This window comes from Oncorhynchus tshawytscha, linkage group LG01, assembly GCF_018296145.1.
Source record: "Oncorhynchus tshawytscha isolate Ot180627B linkage group LG01, Otsh_v2.0, whole genome shotgun sequence".
In the NCBI taxonomy this organism is placed as follows: Eukaryota; Metazoa; Chordata; class Actinopteri; order Salmoniformes; family Salmonidae; genus Oncorhynchus; species Oncorhynchus tshawytscha.
The window spans coordinates 69,701,737-69,728,719 of NC_056429.1; the positions used below are offsets into that span (position 1 = coordinate 69,701,737).

At 44.9% G+C, this 26,983-nt stretch overlaps 1 protein-coding gene across 12 annotated transcripts in view; it reads right to left on the reverse strand.

Annotated features, from left to right (window-relative positions):
* Window positions 1–26,983, reverse strand: part of LOC112255843 (mitogen-activated protein kinase kinase kinase kinase 3) — a 63,276-nt gene that overhangs the window by 2,821 nt on the left and 33,472 nt on the right. For 3 of the 12 annotated variants that reach the window (XM_042324777.1, XM_042324762.1, XM_042324789.1), the window contains exons 3-34: window positions 20,636–20,656; window positions 17,420–17,510; window positions 16,973–17,037; window positions 16,611–16,666; window positions 16,474–16,521; window positions 16,293–16,335; window positions 16,083–16,155; window positions 15,737–15,868; window positions 15,317–15,379; window positions 15,110–15,191; window positions 14,897–15,013; window positions 11,160–11,238; window positions 9,510–9,568; window positions 9,009–9,071; window positions 7,219–7,271; window positions 6,247–6,285; window positions 5,579–5,641; window positions 4,528–4,579; window positions 3,869–4,037; window positions 3,153–3,259; window positions 2,913–2,954; window positions 2,663–2,747; window positions 2,442–2,521; window positions 2,280–2,340; window positions 1,842–1,959; window positions 1,684–1,742; window positions 1,344–1,447; window positions 925–1,096; window positions 768–836; window positions 547–639; window positions 208–278; window positions 7–62 (exon numbers count right to left, since the gene is read on the reverse strand). In XM_042324777.1, the coding sequence (XP_042180711.1) occupies window positions 7–62; window positions 208–278; window positions 547–639; window positions 768–836; window positions 925–1,096; window positions 1,344–1,447; window positions 1,684–1,742; window positions 1,842–1,959; window positions 2,280–2,340; window positions 2,442–2,521; window positions 2,663–2,747; window positions 2,913–2,954; window positions 3,153–3,259; window positions 3,869–4,037; window positions 4,528–4,579; window positions 5,579–5,641; window positions 6,247–6,285; window positions 7,219–7,271; window positions 9,009–9,071; window positions 9,510–9,568; window positions 11,160–11,238; window positions 14,897–15,013; window positions 15,110–15,191; window positions 15,317–15,379; window positions 15,737–15,868; window positions 16,083–16,155; window positions 16,293–16,335; window positions 16,474–16,521; window positions 16,611–16,666; window positions 16,973–17,037; window positions 17,420–17,510; window positions 20,636–20,656 (2,485 nt within the window). The remainder of the gene's footprint in view (window positions 1–6; window positions 63–207; window positions 279–546; window positions 640–767; window positions 837–924; window positions 1,097–1,343; window positions 1,448–1,683; window positions 1,743–1,841; window positions 1,960–2,279; window positions 2,341–2,441; window positions 2,522–2,662; window positions 2,748–2,912; window positions 2,955–3,152; window positions 3,260–3,868; window positions 4,038–4,527; window positions 4,580–5,578; window positions 5,642–6,246; window positions 6,286–7,218; window positions 7,272–9,008; window positions 9,072–9,509; window positions 9,569–11,159; window positions 11,239–14,896; window positions 15,014–15,109; window positions 15,192–15,316; window positions 15,380–15,736; window positions 15,869–16,082; window positions 16,156–16,292; window positions 16,336–16,473; window positions 16,522–16,610; window positions 16,667–16,972; window positions 17,038–17,419; window positions 17,511–20,635; window positions 20,657–26,983) is intronic. The other 9 variants (XM_042324768.1, XM_042324807.1, XM_042324786.1 and 6 more) reach the window with 7 other exon arrangements.

Here is a 26,983-nt window from a genome sequence, read left to right on the forward strand (position 1 = left end):
ACCCACCTGTCAGATCCAAGCAGGCTGAAGATCCGCGTGTTATCAGAGATCTCCTGGGTGATCTGGGGTGGAAACAGATCATATTCAAACACATACAACAGAATTAAATGGTTTCAAGTTATAAAACAGAACCGGGATTGAACATAGTTGTTTTTTTTTAAACCCTCCGTGTACACAAACAGACAACTAACAATGCCCTCAACTTACCTCATTGGTTTTGAAACTCCGCCCTTGCATGCCATGCCTCCAAAATGCCAGAACGCTATCTTGGAGACACACTGCAAAGACATGTGGGTGTTACACTGAACCATAAAAAGCACAAGTAGGAGGTGAGATAAATGCTTCACGGGAAAAACGCTCAGGATATTGAATTATCTTTCTGCATAGAGCTCTATACACAGATGGAAATATCCAACTTTAGCACAACAGAACCGCGTCTTTGAAATAAATCAATAATCATTTCAAATGTATATTTCATAAAATAACCCCATCTTTGGTGTCTTTGGGCTGGGTAGAAGTGTGAATGACATGGTTATGGAAACGTACCTATCGCCTCGATCTGGAAGTTAAACGTCAGCTCAGCAGACAACTTCCTGCTGGACTTCAACCTTCCCTGTAGGTTCACTATCTTTATACACCCTGATCACAGAAAAGAGTTCATCCATAATGGTTACAGTAACATATTCATAAGTTGGAATTTCTCATTTGAGTGAGAAGAAAATCATTATTTGGGTTGGTTCAGCGGATGGGAGGGGGGTAAAACGTACTGTCCAGACAAACTAAGATGGTGTCCCTCTCCAACTGGGTGACGTGGATAACACAAGTCTGGGGCGTATCTGAGTGGACAGAAAAACATCTCATCATCAAGAACAATCAATGTCCTAATGAAGATAATCATCATCGTTGCGACCACGTGCCACTGACCGGCCTCTGTGAACCAGGAGGAGGTTGAGTTGGGGTTGACCGTGCCGAAGCGGACCACTTGGCTGAGCTCGATGCCCTTGCTGACGGCCACACAGATGAGCGGGTACTGCTGATCCGGCACCACCAGCATCTCAAACACCTCCAGGGGACAGGGCAGGGGGAAGTCGATGTTCTACAGGAGAGACCAGAGGAGATAGATCAAGCATCCTGTCCCACAAGAAATCACCCATTATCATGTACTGACAGGAATCATTTCAACTCGGTTTGAGAGACAAGCAAGGTTGACATGCTATTTTAGCTAATCGAATCAGCTTTCCATAACAGGACTGTGTTAAGTTTATCCAAACATGAAAGGTCCCATTCTAACCCTTTACATGGTCAGTCCGCCCAAGAATAACCTGAACCCAACGCTGATTTACCTTGATGAGCATAAACTTCTGCATGGGTTCCACCCACTCCAGCAGAACCACACTGGACTGGAATGCACCACACAGGTACTTGTGACCCGTGTAGGGATTCCTCACTGCACACAAACACACACATTCAAGGTTTTTCACAAATCTCTTTCTGAACTCTGAGCTATACTCTATCAAAAATGATGTCTTGTGCATTATTTCAGACCCATCCTCAACTTCTCTTATTCAGTTGTACCGTAAGTCAAGAACAACGCCATGCAGCACTTGATAATACATTTAGCAGACGCCATCATCCAAAGTGTGCATACATTTTTATATGGGTGAACCACACATGTGCACTTACCCACGCAGCACTTTTGGCACCCTTTTGTGTCTGGAATCTTATTGGATATGGCAAATTTCCTATGAGGATCATAAGGAACAAGAAATCTGTTTTCTATGCATCATCTAAAAACCCCTAAGTTCAAACCCAAATTAATGAAGAGGCCTTAGATATCCTACCGTGGAATCATCTTGTCTGGGAGTTTGTGTGTGGGAATGGCCATGGGTAACTTCTGCATTTGCCGGGCATGCTCGAACAGACCAGCTACGTTATGAGAGTAGAGCTGAGAGGCTTTTCCTGAAAGCAATAACAAAAGCATATTTTCAGCTAGACTTCTAAACCTTTTAAAGGGCAATTTTTGACACAGTAAAGAAAGAGAGAAAAGATCTGCCTTCAAAACACACTTCACAAGGTAAGATTATATCTTCAGAAGGGCCAGACATGTTTCAAACAAAGAAAGTCCGGCCAAATTTTCCAAAGTCAAGGTTTTAAAGGCAAGTGCCCCTCTTCAATGTTGACCTTTTTTTGGCAGAGGAACGTCAATTACAGCAAAACCATTACTAGATACAGAACAAACAACAAAAGTAAGACACAGCACAGGTCCAAGATAGTCTTACCAGATATAGAGAGCAGGCAGTTGTTCATAACATAAAGCCAAGTGCACCGGCGGGGAAAGAGCTGGGGACAGACGGGGATGGAGAGAGCCAATGAAGAGTTGATGACAACATTCACAATCTTCCATTGAAGAAGAAATATATAAACCTTCAACCAGAACACACCTGCTCCATGGACGTCTCGTGCAGTTCGTTCAGGTTTAAAGTGTAGATTCCCTCCTCGGCACCAAATATCAAATATTGGTCTGAAACGACGACGAAACAAAGAGCCTTTTAGTCATGTTCATCCACATAATCATCTTGGCAACGATTCCTGTAATAAGTCATGACAATAAAGATGTAAAAAAAAAAAGTGAAACTATGTTGTTTTTTCCCCAGTGTCCTACCTCTGGTGTCTGGGTTGATCCAGGACGTGGCACAGTGGATTTTCAACGGGCAGCCGTTGAACACCTTGGAGAAACAGGCCCCCATCTGAGCAGCAAGGAGAATGGAGGTTGGAAAATTGGAGGGAAGCCAGACATGACAGATTTTTCTTCAAAGCTTTCGTCTTGAAAGCTTTATCTGAGGGGGCAAAACCCCTATTTGACATTGGTTCATAAGATCATGGTGTGTCTGTAGAGAAGGCATCATACTCACATGGACCTTGGGTGTGGGTGGGAGGCCATTACTGATAGGCTTCTGAAAAACAGCGGGAGACACATAAAGGGCGAGACAGATAAGGTGGATGATCACTGGACCACATTCGTTTTAGACGAGTGGTCGCTGATGAACGGCTTTAACAACAATCAGTGTGGCGATGCCCTAATGTGAAAGGAAAGGGAATGTATTGAAACGTCACTGTTAATAAGGTGAGTGTGTGGGATCAGGGGGCATTACCGTAATGTCCTTCTTGTCTTTCCGTATGGGGACACTAGGGGGCATGGTGGACTGCCTCTCTGTAGCACTGTCCTTCTCTCCATTCTGGTGAGAGTTCAATCCATTACCTGCAGCGGGAAACATGTTTATTACACACATCTCAGTGTGTGTGTGTGCGTGTGCTTGCGAGAGAGTTCTCCACATGCAGTACATACTGGAATCTAATCACGGCTAATCAATAATGGAATATGTTTTGATGGGATTACAACAGTAATCAAACTAAGTGATTCGACCGTGCTAACACACTGAACGGAGAATGCATTCCCAACGCTTGATTACATTCAGAGGGTCAGATTACATTTTGATTGCCTCACTGAGAACATGATGTCAACGATGAGAGGAGGCGGCTGGATTTTGGTGACAGACAGGGTCACATGACTGCAGCAACAACACTGCACTATGTAGATCTACAGACAGACAGAAGAAAGGGAAGGAAGGATGGGGAGGGGGTGCGAGACTATATGGACACTGATTGATGGGAATAACAACCAATCAGGGAAGGGCGATAGGCTATGGGGCTACTAATTGGCTGGCCTTACTCTCATCCTCCTCCTCCAACACCTCTTCCAACTCCTCTTCTGTGTGCGGTGCGTGAAGCCACTCCCAGAAATGCCTAAAGCTCCCATCATCATTCCCCTCGGGCTCTGAACCAGCCTGGCTCTGTGTGCTCTTGTTACCTAGGCTACTGCGTCTGTGGGGGGGCAGGCGTGGGGGTGGAGGGCGTGGGGGTACGTTTGAGGAAGAGGTTCGGGCAGGGCTCTCGGGTACGGGGCAGCGCTTGATGGTCCCCCCTCCATCATCCTCTCCCTGGGACGGGCTCTCCTGGGGCAGACAGATGGACTTGGGCTGGAGGGAGAGAAAGAGCGAGAGAGAAAGAGCGAGAGAGAAAGAGCGAGAGAGAAAGAGCGAGACACAGAGAGAAAGAGCGAGACACAGAGAGAAAGAGCGAGACACAGAGAGAAAGAGCGAGACACAGAGAGAAAGAGCGAGACACAGAGAGAAAGAGCGAGACACAGAGAGAAAGAGCGAGACACAGAGAGAAAGAGCGAGACACAGAGAGAAAGAGCGAGACACAGAGAGAAAGAGCGAGACAGAGAGACAAAGGTCGACAACAATCTCTAGCGGTTGATTAATGCTTTCCCTATTATTACTCATTTGTCAAGCTCGGTTTACCATCTAACAAAGAGAACATTTACCATCAATAGTTTCAATTAGATTTGAGAGAAAATATTGGTGTTTGCAAATCTGAATTTAGCTTGAGGGTCCATTCCGCGAAATAGAAGTCTCTGATTATGACCCAAAACGCTGCAGTATGATAATATGCTAGTGGTCCTACCTTGGGGGGCAGTGGGGGTGGGACTTTGGGCCTCATGATGGTACTGTGTTTGCTTGAGGAAGAGATTGAGGTGGGTTAGGTTTGTTAGATAGTGGCAAGGTTCCACACAGACAGTTATAAAACATGTTTTTCAAAAAAAGGTGTATACACAGTGTCACATCGCAGAGTGACAGATGAATAAACCCAGGAGTGTCTAATTTCACACAGCGCAGTGTTAGACAACAGACAAGTGTTGGACAAGACAACAAAAAGGTGTCTGTCAACCACCACCAGTCAAATGACACCATCAGTCAACTGACACCACGTTAGCATTTCCTTCAACAGGATATCCCAAAGGCCCAATGTAATGTGTATGTACAGTCTGATCCAATCAGTAACCACCATCAACCCCTCAATCATGACGGATATAGACATGGCACCAATCAAACGGCGTAACAAGTTTAAGTCGCCAGGAGAGAGCACAAACCTCAGAGTGGCACTCGGGTTAAACAGGTGGGAAGGGTTAAACCAAGAGGGTTGGGAGGACCCCGAGACACCTATGGCGACAGAGGGGTGATGATGCAAGCAGAGTGAACCACACATCGGGAGCAGATGGCAAACAGGCAGTAAAGAACACACACACACACACCGAGATCAGCAAGCATGTAAGCAGGTGGCACAGAATGATGAACACACACCAGGAAACAGATGAGGAATGGCAGGGTGCAGGGTGACGCACAGTTGGTGAGCACTGAACCCAAACATGACAACGGTTCATCGTCTCACAGATGTAAGCAAATGGGAGCCCAGTTAGCCAGACTGCTTAGGGGAAGCAACCCGAAATGCATCAGAACCTTTCCATAGTTCTGCTCAATGTGAACTGTGGCAGGGAAGCAGGGCTACCGGAGGCGCAGAGAAAGACGGAGACGGGGTATTTGGTAAGGGAGGGAGACGCAGGGGCGTGATGGTGGAGCATGCGGCATGAAGATGCGTGAATGAAACTGGAGAGGTAGCCTTCCCTCTTCCCCCTCCTCAGAGAGGGCGGCTAGACTAGAACACGAGAAGGACTTACTGTTGAGTTTCATCACCATCATCACCACCATCATCATCGGCCTCTAAATGTGTCATGTGACCCCTGAGGAGACGGAGATAGATTGGGGGTGGGGTTGGGAGGGGGGAAGAGCGGCTCAGTGGGACTCACAGCAACAGGGAAAGTCAGAGCTGCTCTCCTCTTTCACCCACTGGGAGGAGGAGACATTGGCGGAAATTAACTCCACTACATTACTCGCAGAACTAAATAAACTAAAAGGTAGAGTTTAAAGAACTACATGGCTATAGAACTGAACCAAACAGAAATAGTGCTAACTAAACCTAAATGCTATATTTAGCTAATTTTACTCATTTTCTGTATAGGGCTTGGTGATTTCACTACACACTAACTGGAGAAGGCTTAGACTAAGTCATTAAGTCAGTATATAAGCCATGCGTTGTCAAAGTGTGCTGTGTCTGGTGATCACACAGCGTAGCCGGTCCTGTTTGTAAGCACTGAACAGCAATGGACAAAACAAAGCAGAGTCAAACCATAACGGCAGCAGTCGGAGCAGATTAGCTTTGCGTGACACTGATTGGCTGGATTAGTCCTGCGTTAACACTGATTGGCTGATGGGGGTTAGGGTATGTCCGCGAATCAAATACCAGAGCGGTTGGAGGTGGAGCCCTGAGGGCCGTGGCCTAACTCACCTCTGCTTAAGCTCCTCCTCCACTGATTTGAGAAGACTCCTGTCAGAAAACAGGTGGAATGAACAAGGGAGAAGTGAAGAAGAGGAGAAAGAAAATAACTCTGTGACAGAAATCGCACATGACATGAGTAAAGGCTCTCCTCTGGGGGGCGTTGACCTAAATTAACATGGCATTCTTTAAGGCTACAGGGCAAAAACACATGGAAACCACAGACGATACATTCAGCGTGTTGGCGTGTGTGAGAGTACGTGAGTTTCATCACAGCTGAGCGGACATCACAACCCATCCAACATTGACCTTAGCTACTCAAAGCTGTACTCTCACCGGGGATGTGTGAAGCTGTCAGGTCAGCTGTGTGTAGGCAACAGTGTTTGTGCACGCAGGTGGGCGTGAATGACAGAGAAACGGAGAATATAAACCCTATGAGGCTGTCCGGTGAGAGAAGGGCAAAGGAATGTGGACATCAATTGTTCAGGGATCAAATAACAGAGTGCCTCAAATCTGATAGGTGTATTGAGTTGAGTGGCTTCTCAATATCCTCTCGCCTGATTTACTCCATACACTTATGAAAACACCATCTATCATTCCATCCCATCCGGTTTATGGAGCACATCCTTCTAAATACACATGGTTTAAACAGCAGCGAGTCTCGTCTCTTGCCCTTTCACACACACAGTGCTTACAGCGCACTTCTTCTGAGCCGACCTGCGTTCCAGGAAAGGTGTCATGAATAAATGATCAGACACCTTTCTCTTGACAGGAAGCCACCTCTCAGTGCCACACCACCATCTGCTAGGGCTAATCCCTTTGTACAGATAAGACAAGAGAAGAGGGGGTGGGGCCAAGGCAGGGAGATCGGGGGAGGTGAGGAGATTTGAGAGAAGGCGAGAGAAGAGGCAAGGGGACGAGAGAGGGGATAGGGAATAGGGGAGGGGGAGGGGTAGACGTGGAAACCCAGAATGAGTGACTTACTTGTTTTCTCCCATTAGGCTTGGAGATTCCTGTCCATACTCCAGTTGAAGGTCCTAGAGAGATACACATATCAAAATGACATGATTGTTTCTGAAACACAATGACACACACACACACACAATGTGGAAAGTTACCATGGCTGAGGTTACCTACTGTACGGCATCAACTATGTTAGAGCTGAGACACACATACACACCACACCTAAAAACACATAGAGAGAGAAGGCAGGGACTGGTGGAACCCCAGTGACTCTCAGGTCACATTGATGACACTCATGAGCAGGTCATACAGGACCTTGACTAGATGAGAATAACACCATTTGGGCGGGCAAACAGAGCGCCCACAGAGAGCTGAGGACACCACAGGTCACCACTGCTGTTCCTTAGAGAAACACCGCTTCGATTTACGATAGTGTGATAAACGTTAAGGGATATGACAGCATTATGCACTATGGATCTGCAACAAGTAGACCAACAACCGTTCAGTGGGTGCTTATATTTCTCCTATTGTACAAGTGTATGCATATGTGAACTGGAAATGTTTTGTTTGCATTTCCCAACTCCCCCCGAGACACCCTCGGAGAACGGAGGCCAGGGTCTGCCATTAGCAACAGCAACCCCGGAGCCAGTTACTGGCCCAACGCTCCAACCGCTAGGACACATGCCGTCCAAGACTAGATGAACATGAATGGAAACCATCAACGCTATGTGAAGGTGTAGCACGGGGCCATACAGAGGCATCTCAGCACAACTAGCTGCAAAGGTATGGGCGAAGGGCGGGTTTCATGGTATGTGTGCGTGCGCACTGCAGCAATGCGGCTGACTTTACTGAACACTTATTGGCTGACACTGCGGGTCCATCAGCTCAGTGGACATATTGATTTTCCAGCGAGGATATAGATACCTGTATTCCCCCTTCACAACCAAGTGACCGACCCCGACTCCTATAGGCGAACGCACCGCAAAACGACACATCCATACTACATTGAGCCGGAGAGAGCTATGTTAGCCGGCTAACATATTCTTACTTATGCTGACAAACTGACATATCCTGCGGCCTCACGTCACATCAATAAATTCCCCAGTATGGATATGTGACAAAGGAACAAGAGGTCTAAGTTTAACAGTGACTGGGGTCAGTGGTCTGAGTCAGCGATAATATTTGGGCAGGAGGAGACAGCGGGGGACTTTTGATGGCAGCTTAGGGCTTGATCTGGTCCCGCTCTAACAGGCCACGGACTCAGGGTTCCAAGTCAGTCACACATGTTTTCCCCAAGGAGGTGGTTCATCCACCCATATGCTGTCCAGAGATATCACTCTCCCTAAATCCCTTCAATCCCTCCATTCCACTCACTCTTGAAATTGTTTTCTTCCATCCCTTACACACACACACACACACACACACACACACACACACACACACACACACACACACACACACACACACACACACACACACACACACACACACACACACACACACACACACACACACACACACACACACACCTCTAGAGCCTTCGATGTGCTGGTGAGGTCTAACAGGTTGTGTGGCCGAAGGCTATACAGTAAAAACATCATAAAACAGGAATAACAATGAAAAACACCAGCCAATGAGGCGAAGACAGCTTCACAGACACAAATGAACAAACAGTTACTGACATCCAATAAACGTAGACACTGAAAAGAAACACGAGCGAGACAGGAAAAGGGCCAACTGAAAGAGGACGGTTAAGCGTTACGAAGCAGAGAGACGACCCAGAAGGAGAAATGGAGAGATGAGGAAAATACCAGATTAGATCTCGCAGTGTAGTACAGCTCTTCTGCACAGTCCAAAAACGGGTCAGAGTCAGGCTGTTCAGCAGGCAGAATGAGAAAGTCCCGTTAATTCAAATGTTAATGCCATCCAATCAGAGAAAGGCATTAAAGCATAGGAGAGGAGGATGGGTAAGAGAGGTAGGGAGTGAGGGATGAGAGTGAAGGGGAGAGAATAGGGGTGGCCATGCATGCCGTGTGTTAACCCTGCACTGAAACATCAGCAAGAGGTGTAGGTTAGTACCAGTGTGAGTAGCATTCAGACAAATTTAGGAGACAACGTCAAGAAATATGCTACACAGGGAGATGGATCACGTGGATGACTTGAGATGAGATATGCAGTAATTGTGAGCGTGATTTAAAACTGTAGCAGAGTCTCAACTAAAGGGGCCTGTCCACAAGGTTGTGGGTTGTCACCTACACACAGGGTTCAGCCACAGTAGTATCAGGGGGACACTGCAGGACCAGGTCACTCACCGGCTCATGATGGGGCTCTGTCTCCTTCCTCAGCGGAGGGTCAAATTTCACCTGGCCAACTGGAGGTGGGGGAAGAAAGAGCGATCGAGAAAGATACAATTATAGAGTGGGGAGGGAGAGAGAGAGGTAGGGGAGAAGACAAAGAAAGAGGGAGGGAGGGAAAGAGAGAGGAACATCAGCCATGTATTCTAGACAGAAACAAACCTGTCGGAGTTGACTGGTGTTCTAGTAGGAGTTCAAGTTTAACTGTGCAGCTGCAGGTTAGAGATAGATGAGTGAGAGTGCTGAGGTGCTTAAACAGGAGAGTGTGTGTGTGTTTTCTCTCTGTGGCACTTCACAGCATGGTTTGAGGAGCCATTAATCTATGGAAGCTGAAAAACATAGATTATACTCATGCCAATGTTAATCCTGACAGACAGAGGTTAACTAAAGTACGATTACCATGAACTCGCAGAGAATTTAATGTGCCAGATTAACTTCTCTAGGGTAGGGGGCAGCATTCGGAATTTTGGATGAAAAGCATGCCCAAATTAAACTGCCTGCTACTCGGGCCCAGAGGATATGATATGCATATAACTGGTAGATTTGGATAGAAAACTCTAAAGTTTCCAAAACTGTTAAAATAGTGTCTGAGTATAACAGAACTGATTTGGCAGGCGAAAACCTGAGAAAAATCCATTCAGGAAGTAGTTTTTTTATTTGTATTTTTCTATTCAATGCCATTACAGTATCCATTGACTTAGGACTCAAGTTGCAGTTCCTATGCCTTCCACTAGATGTCAACAGTCTTTAGAAATTGTTTCAGGCTTCTATTCTGATAAATGAGGGAGTAAGACCAGTCTGAATGAGTGGACCCTGCCGTGTCACAGAGCTTCTTCATGCGCAATCCCGAGAGCGCGCCTTTCTTATTTACCTTCTATATTGATGACGTTCTTGTCCGGTTGAAATATTATCGATTATTTAGGCTAAAAACAACCTGAGGATTGAATATAAAAATCGTTTGACATGTTTCCATGAACTTTACGGATACAATTTGGATTTTTTTGTCTGCGTTTGAGCCTGTGGATTACTGAAGAAAACGCGAACAAAACGGAGGTTTTTGGATATAAAGAGACTTTAGGAACAAAAGGAACATTTATTAAGTAAATTAATGTCTTGAGTGCAACCATATGAAGATCAAAGGGATTAATTTGATCTCTATTTCTGACTTGTGTAACTCCTACTTGGCTGGTTACTGTTTGTAATGATTTGCCTGCTGGGCCATGTTCTCAAATAATCATAAGGTATGCTTTCGCCGTAAACAATTTTTAAACTCTGACACCGTGGTTGGATTCACAAGAAGTTAATCTTTAAATCCCTCCATTCCTATGTAAAATATGTTTTGTTTTCTGAAATTTTATAATGAGTACTTCTGTATTTGGCGCTCTGCAATCTCACTGGATGTTGGCAAAGTGGGACGCTAGCGTCCCACATTCCCTAGAGAGGTTAAGCACAGTGCAAAACCAGCAGACTGGGATAAAACTAAATACACCATAGCCACAGACTGAATGGAATCCAGATGATTCACAAACTAAGCATGATTTGTAGTCCAGGAGTAGGCTCAATCTGGGTCCGGGAAACAGGCCCTTAGTCACACATATAGAAACTTACAGTTGATCTCAGACAGCGTCTTCCCTTCTCTGGTGCTCCTGCTGGTGGAGCGAATCCGATGGGGAACAGACACTGGAGACTGTCCGGAAGAAAAAAACATACAACCTTAACAGACAAGATCATCATCATCATCATCACCACTCACAAAAAACAAAAACTGCATTCCACAGTCCAATAACTGTAGTCTTATTAAATCCTGTGCGAACTTTGTTAAAATGGTAAAAAAACATTCAACGTCACTCTCATTGAGGGGAAAGGAGACTGCTGATCATAATAGATCTTACGGTCTATAAGATGTGTATATTTCATATGTTCTCAATCTACAGGTGTCTCAATTCCAGTCTGGTTTTTAGGGTGAGAAGGCACTGAACCCGTTCTGACCTCTGACCTACACTACACCAAAATGATGCGGAAACCTGCTCGTCGAACATCTCAATCCAAAATCATGGGCAATAACAGCCTCAACTTTCTGGGAAGGCTTTCCACGAGATGTTGGAACATTGCTGCAGGGACTTGATTCCATTCAGCCACAAGAGCATTAGTGAGGTCGGGAACTGATGTTGGGCGATTTGGCCTGGCTCACAGTCGGCGTTCCAATTCATCCCAAACGTGTTCAAGTTCTTCCACACCGATCTCAACAAGCCATTTCTGTATGGACCTCGCTTTGTGCACGGGGACATTGTCATGCTGCAACAGGGAAGGGACTTCCCCAAACTATTGATACAAAGTTGGAAGCATAGAATGTAATTGTATGCTGTAGCGTTAAGATCTCTCTTCACTGGAACTAAGGGGCCTAGCCCAAACCATGAAAAACAGCCCCAGACCATTTTTCCTCCTCCACCCAACTTTACAGTTGGCACTATGAATTGGCGTATGTAGCATTCTCCTGGCATAAGCCAAAACTAGATTCAGCCGTTGGACTGCCAAATGGTGAAGCGTGATTCATCACGCCAGAGAATGTATTTCCATTGCTCCAGAGTACAATGGCGGCAAGCTTTACACCACTCCAGCAGACGCTTGGCATTGCGCATGGTGATCTTATGCTTGTGTGCGGCTGCTCGGCCATGGAACCCCATTTCATGATGCTCCCAACGAACAGTTATTGTGCTGATGTTTCTTCTAGAGGCTGTTTGGAACTCGGTAGTGAGTGTTGCAACCGAGGAACTCAATGGTCCCATTCTGCGAGCTTGTGTTGGCTACCGCATCGCAGCTGAGCCGTTGTTTCTCCTAAGGGTTTCCACTTCACAACAGAACTTACAATTGACCGGGGCAGCTCTAGCAGGGCAGAAATTTGACAAACTGACTTGTTGGAAAGGTGGCATCCTATGATGGTGCAACATAGAAAGTCACTGAGCTCTTCAGTAAGGCCATTCTACTGTCAATGTTTGTCTATGGAGATTGCATTGATGTGTACTCAATTTTATACACCTGTCAGCAACAGGTGTGGCTGAAATAACCCGAGTCCACTAATTTGAAGGGGTGTCCACATACTTTTGTATATATAGTGTATGAGTCAGGGACAATGAGAACAATGACCCAGTCACAACAACCTCCATGGCAGCAACAGAACACAGCATAGACAGACCGCACTGAAAGCAGGCAAATAAACCATGGCAACGCAAGGCAGCAATAGATGTCTTAGCAACAACACATGCAGATTAAGGAGAGCTCAAATTCACATCAGTGGACATTCCTTTTACCAGTCTTCTGAGACCAAACACATACTAATTTACACATAATATACTTAAAATATGTTCTTCAGTGATTTGTTTTTAACTTTCCTGTTGAAAAGTGATATCCCAAGCACAAATACAGTCAATTACACACACACTGAAGAGTAAACATTTTGAAAACTGAAAACTTCAAGGAGATGGTTTGTTGGGAAGTCGTGATGTCAGCCTGCCCCTTGCTTGAGGACCAATAGAGGAGCAATAGAGAACAAAGAGGTACTTAACAAAAGATGTGTCAAAAGATGTGTCAATGTAAATGCTCTGGGTGGCCATTTGATTAATTCTTCAGGAGTCTTATGGCTTAGCGGTAGAAGCTATTAAGGAGCCTTTTGGACCTAAACTTGGCTCTCCGGTACCCCTTACCATGCGGTAGCAGGGAGAACAGTCTATGACTTCGGTGGCTGGAGTATTTGACAATTTTTAGGGCCTTCCTCTGACACCGCCTATTACATAGGTCCTGAATGGCAGGAAGCTTGGCCCCAGTGATGTACTGGGCCATACACACTACCCTCTGTAGCGCCTTACAGTCGGATGCTGAGCAGGCTGTGACGCAACCCGTCATGGTGCTCTCGATGGTGCCAATTAGAACTTTTTGAGGATCTGAGGAACCATGCCAAATCTTTTCAGTCTCCTGAGGTGGAAAGATGTTATTGTGCCCTCTTCACGACTATCTTGGTGTGTTTGGACCATGATAGTTTGTTGGTGATGTGGACACCAAGGAACTTGAAGCTCTCGACCCGCTACACTTCAGCCCGTTAATGTGAATGGGGGTGTGTTCGGCCCTCCTTTTCCTGTAGTCCCCGATCAGCTCCTTTGTCTTGCTCACGTTGAGGAAGAGGTTGTTGTCCTGGCACCAGGTCACTGACCTCCTCCCTATAGGCGGTCTTATCCTTGTCGGTGATCAGGCCTACCACTGTTGTTTTGTCAGCAAACGTAATGATTGTGTTGCAGTCGCGCTTGGCCACGCAGTCGTGGGTGAACAGGGAGCACAGGAGGAGACTAAGCACGCACCCCTGAGAGGCCCCGTGTTGAGGATCAGCGTGGCAGATGTGTTGTTTCCTACCCTTACCACCAGGGGGTGGCCCGTCAGGAAGTCCAGGATCCAGTTGCAGAGGGAAGTGTTTAGTCCCAGGGTCCTTAACTTAGTGATGAGGTTTGTGGGCACTATGCTGTTGATCGCTGAGCTGTGGTCAATGAACAGCATTCTCACATTGGTGTTCCTCTTGTCCAGGTGGGAAACGGCACCTCAGTTTGACCTCACCTCAGCATATCAATCAAGTTCTAGTTTCTATATGTTTATGCACTAAACACACCCTTGGCCTAGCTAGACAAATCACAAGCTTGTTAACATTAGCTTTAACAAACGAACACACATACAAAATAGAAGGTATGTACAATATGTAACAAACATGTGTATACACAAGGTGTGTGAGAGCGAGACATTAAAGTGTTACATATAGTATGCCATCTGAATTTATTCTCACAGTTTAACTGTGCCCCTATTCATGCCTAAAACACACCCAAAACACTCTTCAAAATCCCACATGCAGATACATTTAACAAATGAAGTAACAGCAACTCCATAAGCAAGGTTCAATGACGAGACCCAGTCCAGTCTACCTGAGCACACACAGACCGGTGTTAGTTAGTTCTCTGTTTCTACAGGTACTGATCACAGTGGTACTGGTGCAGTTGTAATGCCGGCCACATTGGTACCTTCTTGCGCATGGCAAAGCGAGGTGCTCGCCGAGCACCTGGGGTGATGGGAAGGAAGTGGCCCATATATTTAAACTGAGGAAGAGGATGAAGAAGAGCAGAGAGAAGGGTAATGGAAAAGGGAGGAAAGATGTAGAACTCTGACAGTTAAGAGATCAGCATGATTGGACAAACTAAATGCGTAGAGACCAATGAGAACAGGTGTCAGTCTTATCCTGCTATTAGATTTGAGAAACCTGAAGAGATGGAGAGGTTGGAGATGTGGGTTAGGGTGGTGGGGGGTGACTCTACCTCTGGTTCTGGGTCGTCATCGTCAAAGTCGTTGTATGTGGTGTGGTCTGGGTTGTTGGATTTGTCCAGCAGTTCGATGGCCAGGGTTCGACTGAGAGGCTGTGACACAAACGGGTGCTGTGGACACAGGAAGGGGACGCGAGGTCACAGCCTACAGACACTCTTATCCTGACAGATACTCATATCTAGTGTTTCCCTCTGGACTGGGAGTACCTGTAATAGTTTCTCTGCTGTTGGCCTCTTCTTGGGATTTTTCGTCAGGGACAATTTGACAAAATGATGGAAATTATTTCCCCTTTCATAGGAGGAGATAGAAAATATACATGTCAGAGCATTTAAGTTTATAATATGAAGAGAAAATTGTTAAACTGAGAATTAAACCTGTTCCTCACTATTCACAGAGGAGAGGTGAACACTTACCATTTCACTTTGTCTTTCAATTTGGGTGGCTGGAAATTACTCTTTGTCATCAAGAAAAGGGCCCTAGGAAGAAAGGAAACAGACTTGGTTTCTAGAACAAAGTACATTAGTCGTAACAATGTGATTTCTAAGTAAATGGAGGAATCTACCACTGGGTGGTTTGAGCCCTGGGTATAACAAAACATTATCTTAATTTTTAAGTACATTGGTAAACAGTTTATAATAGCAATAAAGCACCTCTGGGGTTTGTGGTATATGGCCAATATACCACAGGTAAAGGCTGTATCCAGCCCTTAGAACAGCCCTTAGCCGTGGTATAGTGGCCATATACCTCACCCCCTCATGCATTATTGCCTAAATAAATATCCAGCATCAGTGTCATAAGGCTTAATTCGCACATCCCCCTACACACAGACTCACCTCATAGGGTGCAGGTCGAACATGGGAGGCTGCAGCTCGGCAAGCTCGATAGCTGTGATGCCCACGGCCCAGATATCACACAGCTGGTTGTAGCCCCCCTTCCTCTCTACGGCTGCCACCTCTGGGGCCATCCTGATAGGATGAGAGGAGGGAGGGAGGCGAAAGAGAAAACAAAAACAGTACTTATCAGGCATAGACCAACAATCACTCAAGGCAATCAAATACAATCATAACACTGTCCAGAGCAATATGAATGGTCTGTCACAATAAGTCAATGAACCATAACATCATGTCAGAGTCTATCCAGAGTATGACACCGAGGGGAGGGGCCAGGGGAGACACTCACCAGTATGGTGTTCCAATGAAGGACTTCCTCTTAGCCAGCGTGGCAGTGATCTGTGCTGATACACCAAAGTCAGCTAAGGAGGGAGAGGGAGGAAAATGAGCAAAAAGATCAGATGTATTGTGCGATCTCATTCTAATAGGTACTCAAGGTGAGGCTTAGGGAACTGACATGTCTGATTGAGGGGAAAGTAGTGGTTGTCCGTGTCCTTACCTAGTTTCACATAGCCGTTGTCTGTCAATAGAATATTTGCTCCCTATGAGGAAAAGTAATAGGGCCAGGCAAAAAATACCATCAACATTTCAGAGATATCTTTTGCAAAGATGAGTAAGGAGTGAAAGGCAAACGTCTCTACTCAAAAGCATGCTTATTACTATCACTGACATGGCTTTACCTTAATGTCTCTGTGCATTTTGCCTTTGTTGTGGAGATAGTACAAACCCTGTAAGTAAAAAACAAACAGCAAAACACGTTCTCATTCAATCTGACCCATAGATGCCCATGGCACTGGCAGCAGGGGTAAAAACATACCTGGAGGGTTTCCCGTGACATATACGCAATCTGAGACTCAGACAGAGGCCCAGTCACTGGACAGGAGGGAGGAAGAGATGAGAGTTTAGAAGAGCTATCCAATGTGTATCAAGCAATTCATACACAATTTAGAGTTCAACACCAGTTGATTCACTTAGAGTGCTATTTACTGTGCTGGCTGGCTGGCTTAAGTGTGTGAGTGAAAAATGTGGATATTGATTGCAACAAGCTTTCATTTATTGTGCTTCATGGTCTGTTTTTAGATGAAAACACAGCTATTCTGTTAGGGTGACTGTGAGCATGGGTGAATGCATAAGTTGCCACAGTGTGAGCGAGTTTGTGAGTGTGAGAATGTGTCCTACCATGATAAATATCCTGCAGAGATCCTCCTCCGCAGTACTCCATGCTGATCCATAATTTATCCCTCCTGGAGAAGGGAAGTGATACACTCCCAGTCAAAATCCCTCTCAACAGACCACAAGTCAGCAAGACTGGGAAGGCAAGACTCAAAGCTAGAGCTGGGCAATACATCTAATTAATTAGATTTTTTTGTATGTATTCCCGCTTGTTCTCATGTTGTCTTTTTGGTCTCTTCTCATTCGCTCCTTTTGTGCACCAGAGACCTGTATATAATGACGAGATGCTCACGTCTCCGCCCTAACAACGGGAATGGTCGTCCAAAAGGCGAGAATGCAGGCGACAAGCTTATATTCAAAATAAAGGCATGAAATAGCTGTATTAATTGAGTCCAAATTCAGAGAGAGATGTACTGTCTATCCATACCTGATCTATCAGTATGCCAGTCTTACCGGAGATAGCTACCGAAGTAGGCCACGATGTTGGAGTGTTTGCAGTCCTTCATCATGATGATCTCCTGCTGCACCACCTCAAAGTCCTCACCTGTCAATCAAATAGTCAGTCAGCCAATCAGTTACATATTCATTATTACATGATCAAGCCATAAAGCGTTAGCCTGGTGGCTAGATCCGTTTGTGCTTTAGCCAACTCCTCTGACATGTTGTCGTCATGCCGTACAACAGAAATGGTAGTTTAAGCAGAAACAGACATGGCTACCAGGCCAATACAGACGATTTTCGTCTCAGGATACAAACACCAACACGTTACATCATTTCAAATTCATGCAGATGGTAAACATGATAGAACTTGTTTTGAGGCTGTAGTGTCTACAGTAAATATATTGATGCAGGAAGTGAAGGCACTGCAGCACTAACTGCATCAGATCTAGCTATTTTAGGACGCCTTCAAAACGCTGGGACATGACTAAGAGCCCGGACTTATACAAAATGACAGCACATCTCAGCATGGATAAAATAGCTAAAATACCATTTCAGCGGGGTACCAGCTTAGAAGTAATCTTATTTAAATGTCAAAACGTCTATTTCTCCATATACATTTGAGTAATTTAGCAGACACTATTACCCACACAGGACCATCTATATGCTGTATACACTTTTAAAGTGAGACACACACATCCACATACAGTACACTCACATCCATCCACACTCAGAACCATCTTTGACAACAGTCAGAATGGATATGGGTGAATATTGTTGAGTTGGCATCTCCACACATGGGCCTACATAGCCCCCTTAACGTCATCACATCCTTTGACCCTGAGGTGAAGCGCTACCGTCTGATGGATACCCTGGCTTGGGCTGTGTGTGTCACATGTCAAGCCCTTCAGATCTGTGAATGTCTAAGCGAATTAGTGCCCTTCCTGACCCATATCTCCAAGGCAAAGCTCTGTTACTATGGTAACGAGTCTGACCCCAGGGCCCCAGCAGCTATACTGACAGGAATTGTTGAAGCACATATTGGACAAAAAGGCATACATGCTAGGACACATCTACAATCATTCACATAAGCCTTATAAACTAGTTATGTATGGAGAGGTTTAACCCTTTCCAGTCATTAAAACCTGCTATAAATTCATGTGGGACAGTTGGCAAATTATTAAATCATGCCAAACCCTGAATAACCACCTATATCCTTCTAGCACCCTGAGCTGTCAAGCAGCCACACAGCTTGCTAAGTGCTAACACTGTCACATGATAGGTGGGGCTACAGTACCTTCAGAAAGTACTCATATCCCTCGACTTATTACCCATTTAGCTTTGTTAGCCTGAAATCAAAATGGATGACATCACCAATCTACACACAATACCCCATAATGACAAAGTGAAAACATTTTTTTTTTGCGCAAATGTATTGAAAATGAAAAACAGAACTCTGTCATTTACATAAATATTGATACGCCTGAGTCAATACATCACCTTTGGCAGCGATTACAGCTGTGAGTCTTTCTATGTAAAGTTTAAGCTCTGCAACACCTGGAATATACAGTATTTGCACTTTTTTATCTTTTATTCTTCAAGCTCTGTCAAGTTGGTTGGTGATCAATGCTAGACAGCCATTTTCAAGTCTTGCCATAGATTGAGACAATTTATGTCAAAACTAACTAGGCCACTCATGAACATTCAATGTCATCTTGGTATGCAACTCCAGTGTATATTTGGCCTTGGGTTTTAGGATATTGTCCCACTGAAAAGGGGAATTTGTCACCCAATGTCTGTTGGAAAGCAAATAAACAGGTTTTCCCTTTAGGATTTTTCCTGTGCTTAGCTTTATTGTGTTTCTTTTTATCCTAATAAACTCCCTAGTCCTTGCCGATGACAAGCATACCCATAACGATGCAGCCAGCACCATGCTTGAAAATATGAAGAGTGGTATATTGGAATTGCCCCAAACATGAACGTGTATTCAAGACAAAGTTACATTTCTTTGACCAATTCTTTACGGTTTTACTTTGGTGCCTTATTGGAAACAGGATGAATGTTATGGAATATTTCTATTATGTACAGGCTTCCTTCTTTTCACTCTTATTTAGGTTATTATTATGGAGTAACTACAATGTTGATCCATCCTCAGTTCTCCTATTACAGCCATGAAACAAACTGTTTTAAAGTCACTATTGGCCTCATGGTAAAAATCGATGAGTGGTTTCCTTCCTCTCCGGCAACTGAGTTAGGAAGGATGCCCGCATCTTTGTAGTGACTGTGTATTGATACACCATCCAGAAGTGTACTTAATAACTTCACCATGATCAAAGTGATATTCAATGTCTGCGTTTTTACCCATCTACCAATAGGTGCCCTTCGTTGCAGAAAACCTTCTTTGGAAAACCTCCCTGGTCTTTGTGGTTGAATCTGTGTTCGAAATTCACTGCTCGACTGAGATAAAGATAATTGAATGTATAGGGGACAGAGATGAGGTAGTCATTAAAAATAATGTTATTATTGCACTATTATTGCACCCAGTGAGTCCATGGAACTTGTTACGCAAATATTTACTCCTGAACTTAGAGGCTTGCTATAACAAAGAGTTTGAATACTTATTGACTGAAGACATTTCAGTTTAATGGGGTATTGCGTGGAGGCCAGTGACACAAAATCTAAATTTAATCCATTTTTAATTTAAGCTATAACACAAAAAAGGTAGAAAAAGTCAAGGTGGGTGAATAATTTCTGAAGGCACTGTATGTCCTCCAGCTATACCACAGTGTTTACACCCCAATGCTGCAGCATGACAACTTGGCTCTGTGTCAGAGATGGCTGTGATGGGTCACCGCTCAAGCACTACAAAAGGGCAACAAAAAAGGAAAAAAATAAAGAAATAAAATTCAAAAGGTTACAGCACAGAGGATTGTAGGGCAAATCCTGAATGAGATCCAATTGCCGTTTACAGGCTTTTGCCTAAATCATGCATTGACGTCAATAAGATCTTGACATGAACATTTGGAGTTGTGCACGCGGATCTCCGAGGACTCAACCCTAGGAGAAGTAAAATAAATCTGAAGATGAAGTGCAAACACAGTGCCGTGTTATTAGGCTTCGATGTTTGTCTTTTAATGCCTGCGGAAAATGACAGGTGCACCGCTGCAAAGGCTTATCAAATGAAGCTCAAGATTTTTAAAACCTGTGTCAAGGTAATGATACATAGCTTACCAGTGGGAGAGTTCATAATCACTGAGAGGAGCAGAGAAAGAGAGATTTCAATTGGATAGGAAGTATTTCACATGAAACATTTCAGGAGAATTGATAATCCTCACTGCAGGGTTCAGTCATTCTGTTCCTGCCTTTGAAATCCATACCCAGCCCATCAGATGCTTTGTCCTGCATAACTAACATTCCAGACAATCAATCACTTAAGACTGAGCCAAAACAGTACTAAACACTGTTCTGGCATGCATACACACACACTACTTGAAATACTGTATAATTTGATCTGAGAAGTTAAGCAAATTTATTGCACCCAAATTGGCCATTTTAAATGACAGGGTTCATATAATATTCAATAAATGTAGTACCTAAGATTCAAATTGGACCAAACATTCTTCTAACAATTAGACATTACGAATACAAAGAAATTGTAAAAAAAATATTTAAAAAACACCAATGGACCCCCCACCCAAACAACACGGAGAATTTATACTATATACATGTCTGACAAGTAGTATCGAGCTTTGGCTCGGAACATTGTTTCTTCATGCTATGTAATGTACAGTGCATTCGGAAAGTATTCAGACCCCTTGACTTTTTCCTCATTTTGTTACGTTAGAGCCTTATTCTAAAATGGATTAGATTGACGGGGGGGGGGGCGACGACGACGACAATCTACATACAATACCCCACAATGATAAAGCAAAAACAGGTTTTAGAAATGTTGCAATTAAAAATATATTTTTTAGTGGGAACAACATTTACATAAGTATTCAGACCCTTTACTCAGTACTTTGTTGAAGCACCTTTGGCAGCGATAACAGCATAGAGTCTTCTTTGGTATGACAAGCTTGGCACACCTGTATTGTGGGAATTGCTCCCATTCTTCTCTTGAGATCCTCTCAAGTTATGTCAGGTTGGATGAGGAGCGTCACTACACAGCTATTTTCAGGTCTCTCCAGACATGTTCGATCGGGTTCAAGTCCGGGCTTTGTCTGGGCCACTCAAGGACATTCAAAGACTTGTCCCGAAGCCACTCCTGCGTTGTCTTGGCTGTGTGCTTGGTGTCATTGTCCTTTTGGAAGTTGAACCTTCGCCCCCAGTCTGAGGTCCTGAGTGCTCTGAAGCAGGTTTCATCAAGGATCTCTCTGTACTTTGTTCTGTTCATCTTTCCCTTGATCCTGCCTCGTCTCAGATCCTGTCAATGGAAAACATCCCCACAGCATGATGCTGCCACCACCATGGTTCACCGTAGGGATGGTGCAAGATTTCTTCCAGGCGTGATGCTTGGCATTCAGGCCAAAGAGTTCAGTCTTGGTTTCATCAAACGAGGGAATCTTGTTTCTCATGGTCTGGGAGTCCTTTAGGTGCCTTTTAGCAAACTCCAAGAGTTGTGTGGAGGCCAGCTCTAGGAAGAGTCTTGGTGGCTACAAACTTCTTCCATTTAAGAATGACGGTGGCCACTGTGTTCTTAGGGACTTTCAATGCTGCAGAAATGTTTTGGTACCCTCCCCCAGATCAGTGCCTCGACACAATCCTGTCTCGGAGCTCTACGGACAATTCTTTCGACCTCGTGGCTTGGTTTTTGCTCTTACATGCACTGTCAACGGTGGGACATTGTATAGACAGGTGGGTACCTTTCCAAATCATGTCCAATCAATTGAATTTACCACAGGTGAACTCAAAGTAGTAGAAACATCAAGGATGATCAATGGAAACAGGATGCACCTGAGCTCAATTTCGAGTCTCATACCTTATTAACATAAGTATTCAGACCCTTTGGTATCTGTTTTACATGTTTAATACATTTGCAAAAATGTCTAAAAACCTGTTCTCTATCATAGTGTGGTATTGTGAGTACATTGATGAGGAAATTATTGATTTAATACATTTTAGAATAAGACTAACGTAACAAAATGTGGAAAAGTCAAAGGGTCTAAATACTTTCCAAATGCACTGTATTCCCAGTGAATTTTGGGATGTTTTTTTTTACCCTCCCCATTCAATGAAATTAGTCATCAAAGTTGTTGGGTTAATGTCAAATCAAATGGTCACGTACACAGATGTTATCACAGGTGCTGAAAAATGCTTGTGTTTCTAGCTCCAACAATGCCATAATACCTAGCAATCCAAAAAGTAAAAAAGGAATTAGGAAATGTCAGAGTCCGTCTCATACACACACACACACACAGCTCAAAAAAATAAAGGGAACACTTAAACAACATAATGTAACTCCAAGTCAATCACACTTCTGTGAAATCGAACTGTCCACTTAAGAAGCAACACTGATTGACAATAAATTTCACATGCTGTTGTGCAAATGGAATAGACAACAGGTGGAAATTATAGGCAATTAGCTCCTGATGAGGTGGCGGATGGTCTCCTGAGGGATCTCCTCCCAGACCTGGACTAAAGCGAGACATGATGTCCCAGATGTGCTCAATTGGATTCAGGTCTGGGGAACGGGTGGGCCAGTCCATAGCATCAATGCCTTCCTCTTGCAGGAACTGCTGACACACTCCATCCACATGAGGTCTAGCATTGTCTTGCATTAGGAGGAACCCAGGGCCAACCACACCAGCATATGGTCTCACAAAGGGTCTGAGGATCTCATCTCGGTACCTAATGGCAGTCAGGCTACCTCTGGCAAGCACATGGAGGGCTGTGCGGCCCCCAAAGAAATGCCACCCCACACCATGACTGACCCACCGCCAAACCGGTCATGCTGGAGGATGTTGCAGGCAGCAGAACGTTCTCCACGGCGTCTCCAGACTGTCACATGTGCTCAGTGTGAACCTGCTTTCATCCGTGAAGAGCACAGGGCGCCAGTGGTGAATTTGCCAATCTCGGTGTTCTCTGGCAAATGCCAAACGTCCTGCACGGTGTTGGGCTGTAAGCACAACCCCCACCTGTGGACGTCGGGGCCTCATACCACCCTCATGGAGTCTGTTTCTGACTGTTTGAGCAGACACATGCACATTTGTGGCCTGCTGGAGGTCATTTTGCAGGGCTCTGGCAGTGCTCTTCCTGCTCCTCCTTGCACAAAGGCAGAGGTAGCGGCCCTGCTGCTGGTTTGTTGCCCTCCTACGGCCTCCTCCACGTCTCCTGATGTACTGGCCTGTCTCCTGGTAGCGCCTCCATGCTCTGGACACTACGCTGACAGACACAGCAAACCTTCTTGCCACAGCTCGCATTGATGTGCCATCCTGGATGAGCTGCACTACCTGTGCCACTTGTGTGGGTTGTAGACTCCGTCTCATGCTACCACTAGTGAAAGCACCGCCAGCATTCAAAAGTGACCAAAACATCAGCCAGGAAGCATAGGAACTGAGAAGTGGTCTGTGGTCACCACCTGCAGAACCACTCCTTTATTGGGGGTGTCTTGCTAATTGCCTATAATTTCCACCTGTTGTCTATTCCATTTGCACAACAGCATGTGACATTTATTGTCAATCAGTGTTGCTTCCTAAGTGGACAGTTCGATTTCACAGAAGTGTGATTGACTTGAAATTACATTGTGTTTAAGTGTTCCCTTTATTTTTTTGAGCAGTATATAAAATGGTGTGTAGACAGCATACGAGTAGAAAAGGTGTTTACAGCAGTAGTTATATAGGATGAGCCATAACTAGAAAACGGTATATACACAGTACCACTAAAAGATTTGGACACACCATTCAAGCGTTTCTCTGTACTTTTACATTTTAAAAACATTTTTTTACATTGTAGAATAATAGTTCAGAGATCAAACTTACAAAATAACACATATGGAATCATGGTGTAAACAAAATCTAAATATATTTTTAGATTCTTTAAAGTAGCCACCCTTTGCCTTGATGACAGCTTTGAACACTCTTGCCATTCTCTCAGCCAGCTTCACCTGGAATGCTTTTCCAACCGTCTTGAAGGAGTTCCCGCACTTGCTGGCTGCTTTTCCTTCACTCTGCGGTCCAACTCATCCCAAACCATCTCAATTGGTTTGAGGTTGGGTGATTGTGGAGGCCAGGTCATCTGATGCAGCACTCTCCTTCTTGGTCAAATAGCCCTTACACAGCCTGGCGGTGTGTTGGGATTTTTTTTTTAGTTGGACTATGCCCAAACCACATGGGATGGCGTATCGCTGCAGAATGCTGTGCTGGTTAAGTGTGCCTTGAATTCTAAATAAAATCACAGACAGTGCCCTTTGCTGGTGACACTGTCACACCTCCTTCTCCATGCTTCACGGTGGGATATCTTCCTTTCACCTCGCCCACGTCTCACAAATATCAGACCAAAATGACAGGTATTCACCGGTCAAATATCCATTGCTCGTGTTTCTTGGCCCAAGAAAGTCTCTTCTTCTTATTGGTGTCCTCTAGTAGTGGTTTCTTTGTATTAATTCGACCATGAAGGCCTGATTCACACAGTCTCCTCTGAACAGTTGATGTTGAGATGTTCCTGTTACTTGAACTCTGAAGCATTTATTTGGCCTGCAATTTCTGAGACTGGTAACTCTAATGAACTTATCCTCTGCAGCAGAGGTAACTCTGGGTCTTCCTTTCCTGTGCGGTCCTCATGAGAGTTTGAAAATATAAAGAGAGCCGCACACTCTAGGAGCTTAGATGCAAAAATGTAATTACCAACGTTTCGACAGCCAAGCTGTCTTCATCAGTGTAGAATTATAAAAGTTCATTTGTGGAATTTCTTTCCTTCCTTAATGTGTTTGAGCCACTCAGTTGTGTTGCGACAAGGTAGGGCTGGTATACAGAAGACAGCCCAATTTGATAAAAGTCCATATTATGGCAAGAACAGCTCAAATAAGCAAAGCGAAACGACAGTACATTATTACTTTAAGACATGAAGGTCAGTCAATATGGAAAAAGTATTTTCAATTGCATTTGCAAAAACCATCAAGCACTATGATGACACTCATGAGGACCACACAACCACACAGAACGGGACCACCGAGTGCTGAAGCGCGTAAAAAAAAAAACTCAGTTGCAACACTCCCTACTGAGTTGCAAATTGCCTCTGGAAGCAACATCAGCACAAGAACTGTTCATCTGAGCTTAATGAAATGGGATTCCATGGCCGAGCAGCCGCAAACAAGCCTAAGATCACAGTGAGCGTTGGCTCGGGTGGTGTAAAGCGCGCCTCCATTGGACTCTGGAGCAGTAGAAAAATTCTCTCTGGAGTGATGAATCGCACTTCACCATCTGGCAGTCCGACGGACAAATCTGGTTTGGCAGATGCCAGAAAAACACTACCCGCCCCAATGCATAGTGTCAACTGTAAAGTTTGGTGGAGGAGGAATAATGGTCTGGGGCTGTTTTTCATGGTTCGGGCTAGGCCCCTTAGTTCCAGTGAATGGAAATCTTAACACTACAGCATACAATGACTTTTTAAAAAAGTAACCTTTATTTAACTTTGCAAGTCAGTTAAGAACATTCTTACTTACAATGATTTCCTACCAGGGAACAGTGGGTTAACTGCCTTGTTCAGGGGCAGAACGACTGATTTTTACCTTGTCAGCTTGGGGATTTGATCCAGCAACCTTTCGGTTACTGCCCCAATACTCTAACCACTAGACTACCCGCTGCCCCATTCTAGACGACTCTGTGCTAACTTTGACAACAGTTTGGGGAAGGCCCTTTTCTGTTTCAGCATGACAATGCCCCCGTGCATAAAGCGAGGTCCATACAGAAATGGTTTGTCACGATCGGTGTGGAAGAACTTGACTGACCTGCACAGAGCCCTGACCACAACCCCTTCGACACCTTTGGGATGAATTGGAACGCCAACTGCGACCCGGGCCTAAATCACCCAACATCAGTGCCCGACCTCACGAATGCTCGTGGCTAAATGGAAGCAAGTCCCTGCAGCAATGTCCCACCATCTAGTGGGCCTTCCCAGAAGAGAGGAGGCTGTTATAGCAGCAAAGGGGGGACCAACTCCATATTAAATGCCCAGGATTTTGGAATGAGATGTTCGACGAGCACGTGTCCACATACTTTTGGTAGAGTCCCAGCTTCGATGCACCTGTACGGTCTACTCCTTTTAGATGGCAGCGGGGTGAACAACCCGTTGCTCGGGTGGATGATCTTCTTGGCCATCCTGTGACACCGGGTGCTGTAGGTGTCCTGGAGGGCAGGCAGTGTGATGAGTTGGGATGACCACACCACTCTCTAGAGACCCCTGCCTTTGTGGGTGGTGCAATTGCCATATCAGGTGGTGATACAGCCAAACAGAAGGCTCTTGTCGTTATTGGTAATCAGGCCTACCACTGTTGTGTCGTCAGCAAACGTGATTCAGTTGATGAGTGAACAGGGAGTACAGGAGAGGGCTGAGCACAGACCCTTTGGGCCGCCTGATATTACC